This window comes from Priapulus caudatus, unplaced genomic scaffold, assembly GCF_000485595.1.
Source record: "Priapulus caudatus unplaced genomic scaffold, Priapulus_caudatus-5.0.1 Scaffold516, whole genome shotgun sequence".
Taxonomy (NCBI): Eukaryota; Metazoa; Priapulida; class Priapulimorpha; order Priapulimorphida; family Priapulidae; genus Priapulus; species Priapulus caudatus.
Window position 1 is genome coordinate 48,239 of NW_014577577.1, and position 7,717 is coordinate 55,955.

Genomic DNA, 7,717 nt, shown 5'->3' on the forward strand with positions numbered 1-7,717 from the left:
GATGGATGGATGGATGGATGGATGGATGGATGGATGGATGTGTGGATAGATGAATGGATGGATGGATGGATGGATGGATGGATGGATGGATGGATGGATGAATGGATGGATGGATGGATGAATGGATGGATGGATGGATGGATGGATGAATGGATGGATGGATGGATGAATGGGTGGATGGATGTATGTATGGATGGATCAAGGTGGAATCTTCTACTGCTAACGCGCCGCATCGTACGGACAGGTGCTACGCTAGCGGAGTCGTCGGCATCGACGTCGGCAAACTGCTGCCGACGCAGCCTCGCTTCCCCGTGTCTCAAGGAACGCCGATGCTGGGCCCGCTCGTCACGTGGGACCACTCGCAGACGTGGGCCGTGCCGACACAGGATGAGATCCTCGCGTGAGTATCGACGTCGGGCGTAGCGTAAGATCCTTATTCCCCCATGACGAACTTACCCCCTTATACGTTGCGCATGCGCAGATAAAAGTCGAGATCGCACCCAGTTGCGCCAAGCGCCCTGCTATACACGCCCACATAGAGATATATGTATATATATATATATATATGCTTATATCTATAAATATCTATAAGAGGTAAGTTGGATCTATGTAAGCAGAACAGGTCGTCCTGGCACCGTATGCTAAGTTCTATCGTTTTAGCAACAATGACAATGGCTGTACGTTTGAGATTGACCTTTCGGCGACCTCGCCCGACCGCTACCTGCTGGGTCACGTGATCGACGGCGAGGCGCTGTTTCCGGCGACCGGTTACCTGGTGCTGGTGTGGCGAGCGTTCGCCGCGATGCGGCGGCAGTCGCACGAGAGCATGACCGTGCAGTTCCACGATATCGACATCCAGAGGGCAGCAGTGATGCACGCCGACGGTAGGTGGCGCGCCGAGTTCGTTGTTCACGGGGTCTAGCACATATATCAAGTCAAAGGTGAAGTAAATCAACCGTTAATATAACTGTAAAATATATGTGAGACTCCCCCGCATGGGAGGTACGGAGATGCTTTCTTGCGGGGAGTGCTGGAATTTCAGACGTTGGCACCGACTGAAAAAAACCGCTTATAATTTCATACAGTTTTACAGGGAAGCGGGATTTTAATCTTAAGAGGTTTTGGCTCTGTTTTATTATTACAATAGAGACAATTGGCTTCATATTTTTTATAGAAATCTACTCCTGAGTATATCCACTTGTTTTTGAATATATAAATGTGACCATGCACACGTGGCCCGGGCCCGCCCGCCGCAGTCCAGTTTGAACGTATTAGATCGGCCGAAGAAACTTCTCTTGGATGTCCACGGCGGCGAGCGACATGTACATTAACATATATTTCTCGATATTCCACCAGCCATCCCACCAGCCATCCCACCAGCTATCCCACCAGCTATCCCACCAACTATCCCACCAGCTATCCCACCAGCTATCCCACCAGCTATCCCACCAGCTATCCCACCAGCTATCCCACCAGCTATCCCACCAGCTATCCCACCAGCCATCCCACCAGCTATATCCACCGCTATGCCAACGCAATATTATGTACATTAGCATATTATATCCGTCGCTATCTCACCAGATAAGCGGACGCTTGGAGTCAACATTATGCAGCCGACCGGTGACTTCGAGGTGACAGAGGAAGACACGCTGCTCGCCAGGGGGCGCATCACGGCGCACGACGTCATCGACGTTCCTGAGCCGCTGACGTTGAAAGGTCACGTGACGCCGCTGCCGCTGCGCGCCGACGGCGTGTATAGGGAGCTGCGCATGCGCGGCTACGACTACAGCGGCGCCTTTCGGACGATCGTTGAGACGTCGCTCGACGGTAGGCGAACGGTAACGTGACAACGTTTGGAGAGGGAGGTGGGGTGGGGTCGCATCCTGATGGGATAGGGCAGCCATGGTGGAATATCTACTGTTTTCCCGTGGGTATAGGTTTTCATGTGTGAGTGTGTGTCGCTTCTTCTTCTTTTTTCTTTTTCTTCTTCTTACCCTTGCTCTTCTTTTTTCTCTTCTTCTTTTTCTTCTTCTTCTTCTTCTCCTCCTCCTCCTCCTATTCTTCTTCTTCTTCCTCCTTTTCTTCTTCTTGATCATCTTCCTTCTATTTTTTTTCTTCTTCCTCTTCATCATCATCATCATCATCATCATCATCATCATCATCATCATCATCATCATCATCATCATCATCATCATCATCATCATCATCATCATCATCATCATCATCATCATCATCATCATCATCATCATAATCATCATCATCATTATCATCATCATCATCATTATCGTCTTCGTCTTCTTGTTCTTCTTCAGTTACGGAGGCGAAGCTGGCGTGGACGGGTAACTGGGTGGCGTTTCTTGACAGCCTCCTACAGCTGAGCGTGATGAGTGAGACCACGCGTGCGCTCCGCCTACCAACCCGCATCCAGAGCTTCAAGATCAACCCAGCACTGCAGCTGCAGCGACTACAGCGCATCGGCGACACACCAGGTGGCAGCACTGTACCGTATAAACTACCCGACAAACCTATATTCACGAGGATTGGCCGTTAAATATTAAATGTTTAGCAGTGTGAGCGCGAGCGGGAACACGCAGTGTTGGGCATGACTGTTTTCACGTTTTCAACTTTATTTGCATGTAGTCAATCCGTAAACGTGAATCGGTAGTGAAATGCTTCTCTTTATGTTACCGACTTCCTATCTACTTCCGCGACTAGTTGCTGGAGCGGAATTCGGTTCTTAATCGGCCAATTTGCTTGGAAATCGCTATTGTTTACGATGTATATTGGTGCGATCATGCCGATTCGACATTTTCCTATCATTTGATTCGTTATAATTACAATCATTTATTTATTATATATCATTTATCGATTAAAATTATATCAGATGAAGAGATTCGATTAATACAGACAATACATTAGATAATATCTTATTGTAACTCATCCGTATCTTCTCGCTTCCGTCTAGTTCTATACGCTCACGTCGATCACGTGATCCGCAAGTGCACGGCAGGTGGCGCTGAGATCACGGGGCTGCACACGATCGTCGCACCACGGCGCCACCGTCAGCACGACCGGCCGACGCTGGAGCGCTACGTCTTCGCGCCGTACGTCGATGACGTCACCGACGCCGCGCTGCGCGCCTACGTCAGCGGCTGCGAGCGAGCGTGCTGCCGCATAGTGAGCAGTCTCGCCTCCCCCTCCTCCCCCTCTTCCTCCGCCGCTGCCATTCCCGACCCCCGCCTCCTCGCCGAGATATGCGCCCGCACGCGCTCCGATGACCCCGAGGTCAAGGTCGCGACCGCGCCGACGCCAGCGCCACCTGCATCGACGCCAGCGCCACCTGCGCTGTTGCGCTCCGCTCTCGAGATGCTAGACAAGGTCGTCGCCGCAGGGTTGCACGGCGTCGTCGACGCAATGCGGACGTCCGCACGAGACGCCGCCGATGCTCTCCACCAGGTGGCGTTCTCCGGGCACAGCCTGAAGATAGTCGTCGACGTCGCCGTCGAGAATCTGAACGTCTGGTCAAGGTCGCGGGTCAAGGTCGTAGAGGTCGTCGATCCCGGCGAGCAGCGCCACCTGTCGGCGGAAGTCGAGCCGGACGAGAAGCGCCACCTGGCGGCGGAGGTCGCGGCGATGATGGAGGCGACGGTCGACGTCGAGCTGGTCGTCTGCGGCGACGACGACGACGGTGGCGCGGCCGCGTGGCACGTTGTCGTCGGCAGCAACGCCGAGCTCGTCGTTCTCGACAACGTGCTGCACGGGAGGAGCGACGCGCGCGCCACCCTCCAGAGGGCGCTGGCATGCGTCGCCGACGGCGGCTTCCTGCTCGTCGCCGAGCGAGCACCGGACTTCCTGTTGGCGTTCGACGCGATGACGTCACGGGAGGCGCCCCTACTCGCTGCCGACGCGTGGAGAGAGGTGTTCGTGGAGGAGGGGCTGGAGGTGGCTGCCGAGAGGTCGCATGCGAGGATCGGAGCTCTGTTTCTGCTGAGGAGGAGGAGGGGGAGGGGAAGAGAGGGGGAAGGAGAGGGGGAGGGGGAGGAGCCTCGTGTGGTGAGCGTGGATGCGCAGGACTTCAGCTGAAATAACGTGTTAAACGTGTTAATAATGTGTTACACGAGTGCAATAACGTGCTAAACGAGTTAATAACGTGTTAAACAAGTTAATAACGTGTTAAACGAGTTAATAACGTGTTAAACGAGTTAATAACATATTAAACGAGTGCAATAACGTGTTAATAACGTAATCAGGAAGTCTTTTTCTCAGCAGTGAGCTACTCACCAGACAGCGATATACATATAGAGGAGTAATTATCTGATAGTGTTACATAAGAATGTTTCATTTATTTCGCGTGCAGTGTCGTGTGCAGATAACTTCGTATCGAAGTGAGCGTCTCTCCCTTTTTCCCGTGGTTCGTTCGATCGTTCGCCGTTCGTTCCAGATAATCGGGGAACCGAAGCGAAGGACTGCGACGTGGATAAGCACGTCCATTCCAGAGAGCCGCTGGGATTCCGACCTGGCTCAGTTGTCATCCGCTGACTACTTCGTTAATAACTTAGTACGTGCAGCACGACTGTTCCTGCTGCTGCTGATGCGACTGTGACTACTACACGCATGAGTCGAGTCTTCTTTCATACGTGGTGTATTTTCAGCATTATATATATATATCTTGATATATATATATATATACGTGTGCGTAGTGTGTGTGTGTGTGTGTGTGTGTGTGTGTGTGTGTAGGGCGGTTTTCAGTCCCACACAGACTCACCCACGATCACACAGCACAACACCACACACACAACACACACACACACCCACACACACACACACACACACAGACAACGCACCACGCACAGCATACGCCACGCCACGCAACACACACACACACCACACACACATACACCAGGCACGGCAACAAGCACACAGCACACGCTCTAAACAACGCCAGTCTAAGTTCACTTACAATGAAACGCAAGCGTCGATGCAGGCATAGGAAGTGAGGAATTTCATCGACGAGTTGACGAACATCATTTAATGCTAGCGTATCATCGCTGCAATGCTATACGAGATCATACAGATAAATTGCTTTCAAACGTAGAATGTACGCTCGTATCGTAAAAACTAAATAAAATGTCAATTTATTCGCGGAAATCTCCTAACTCTTCTGCATATAGACTCCGTGATATATTCAGCAGTGGCATTCCTGTAATGTAATTCGCGTCGCTGTTATTCCCGTTAATGTATTTCCCGTAAAATATTCCTGCTAATTCGTATTCCCTGAAAGTATCCTGTAATGGATTTCTGTAATTGCATTCCAGTCGTGAATTGTTACTCGGTATTCCTTCCCGTAGTCGGTATTCCCATAATCCATTATAAATGTATTCCTGTATTGATTTTCTATAATGTATTCCTGTAATGTATTTCCGCATTGTGGTTCTCATCATTGTATTTCGGCGTAATGTATTCTGGTATAATATTGTAATATTATCCGCCATTAGTTGTGCCAGGCTGTCATTTTATAATGCATGGAACTACGTAGCATAATGGATACGCCTGCTAAGCAACCTTGAATCACGTAAATAACACAAGGGTGTATAGCAAGTGATACCAGCACAATGCAGTTAGCAGCGAAACGCGACGTTAACGCGTGACATGTTCTAAAACGTCGCTGTGAAGTTATCGCGCGGCAAACATAGTATCACTTTGACGTGCCACCGGGGAGATTTCTTTTGCGGTACTTATATGGGATTTACAGTAGGCTATAATAGTACACGCTTCGATCATGTGTGTGGTGCAAGTTGGACGACAACGGAGACATTGGTAACGCCTATACCTGCCAACGCGATCTTTAGTCTGTTACAGTATGAAATCCGCCATAGTTGGCTGCTTATAACTGTTTCCCCTGGTGACTGACTTTATTCAAAAGACCTCTCTGTAGTGGTATCAAATGGCAACCTTACTAATAACTCAGAATCGTTCTGTTTTCTTGCAGTGTAGCTGCATAAGACCAATAGAGGATACGTCAGCGAATCACATCGCCGACCTTTTTGACAAGATTTAAATTTTATTGCGGATTCGCGTTCAAAGTCAGTAGTTCCCTTATGCATGAATTGAAACGCTATAGGCAATCGAAAAGTCAAGTGAAGCTACTGCGTACAAATGTTTACTGGCTTATTTTTGAGATTTGTAATTTCAACAATATTCTTAGTTTTATTTAGTAGATCTTGGTATGATTATGGACATGCGAAGAACGCGAGTTGTCCATTATTATTATTAGAGAGAACGGTGGGTAGGCTACATGTGGCTTATTTAGGCTAATCCTAAAATGGGCCAAGTAAATGCTATTCATCCAATTGGATAAAATGCGCCCGGAGATGCCCAGATGCATACGGAGATAGCATACTTAAGCACCTAGCAGTTACCTTTAAATATTATTAGTGTTGTGTCAGCCAGCGCTCCTCTGTCATTATCAAACGGGTGGCTTTGAATTATATTTTTTTATGTTAAGCACTGCGCGGAGTAGCTGCTCTCAATTTTAAGCGTAAATTCCCAAAAAGTGATTTTATAAAAGGGCATTGCGGTACACAGATCTTCATGCGCGAAGCTACAGCGAGTAGTAGCATCGCTCTTCGTTTTTATAACGTATACTTATTATAGCTTATAAAACAAAAACCGTTGTTTTATTGGCAGATACAGACGTGTGCCGTGAAAGTAGACGTGGTCACGCTAAGTTCTGCACTGGAATCTGGTTTAGAATAATTCAGCACAACAGACGATTATTTAAGAAACTGGTAAATGTGTCTTCTCTCTTTATCAAAAGCATGAATTTTTGCAAAGGCTTGTCAATACCAATAGGCCGCCTAGCTGTCCATAATATACGTATTATATACAGACAGCTCAGTGTTGATCTTAAATGATCTGTACACAAATGAATGAAAAGTGCAAAATAAACTAAATCTGAATCTGAACTCTGTTGCCAACTATACAGTATGTACATGGCACATTAAATATACATCGTGCACGGCTAGGGGCTCCTTATCAATTATCAAAACGGTGTCATCGCGTTGTAAAGCTACTGCGAGGAGTAGTATAAACGCCCTTTCCATTTTACATTATTTTATTTTATTTGGCAGATAATGCGTGGCAGCTGCAATTTAATAACGACTACGCAGCTTATATAGCGCAACTGCATTCACTTTTCACTTTATAGTAATTGACTTTCAATAATTCTATAATCTCAACACCCATGTTGTTCTATTTGACGGATACTAGGCGCATTTATCCCGTTTTTCATACAATTGAAAATTTGGTACGCTACCTAAGGATTATTAGAAAGGCCCTAATGAATATGTGCTCCTAAATTCAAAAGCACACCATTTCAGCGAAATAACATTTCAATTCATTTAAAGCCGCACTACTGCCCATCAAACGCTAATTTCCTCCAGTAGCTAGACTAGCAATACTTCGTGTATGCATAATCACACTGAATACCGATATGAACAAAATAAACTCTAGTTGCTCCATTTCCACTGCGCGTTTGCTTAAACCCCCAAGAAAGAGTGAGAAAACTGGCATTCTGGGCTCAAACGCCCACGACTGTTTGCCAAGCATTTAAGGCGCTCGAAGTGTGAAGGTGACGTCACAAATGTTTTTCCAATAATCAACCTCCGCACCGTCCACACGGGACAAACATCACAGAGTAGCGCCGCCCACGAAGAAA

General features: G+C 47.8%; 1 protein-coding gene across 1 annotated transcript in view; it reads left to right on the forward strand.

Moving 5' to 3' along the window:
- LOC106811213 (fatty acid synthase-like) overlaps window positions 1-7,717 on the forward strand; it is a 30,974-nt gene that overhangs the window by 15,328 nt on the left and 7,929 nt on the right. The window contains exons 12-18 of the mRNA XM_014814769.1: window positions 245-400; window positions 661-884; window positions 1,582-1,827; window positions 2,313-2,489; window positions 2,966-3,942; window positions 4,442-4,558; window positions 6,688-6,745. Of these exons, the coding sequence (XP_014670255.1) occupies window positions 245-400; window positions 661-884; window positions 1,582-1,827; window positions 2,313-2,489; window positions 2,966-3,942; window positions 4,442-4,558; window positions 6,688-6,745 (1,955 nt within the window). The remainder of the gene's footprint in view (window positions 1-244; window positions 401-660; window positions 885-1,581; window positions 1,828-2,312; window positions 2,490-2,965; window positions 3,943-4,441; window positions 4,559-6,687; window positions 6,746-7,717) is intronic.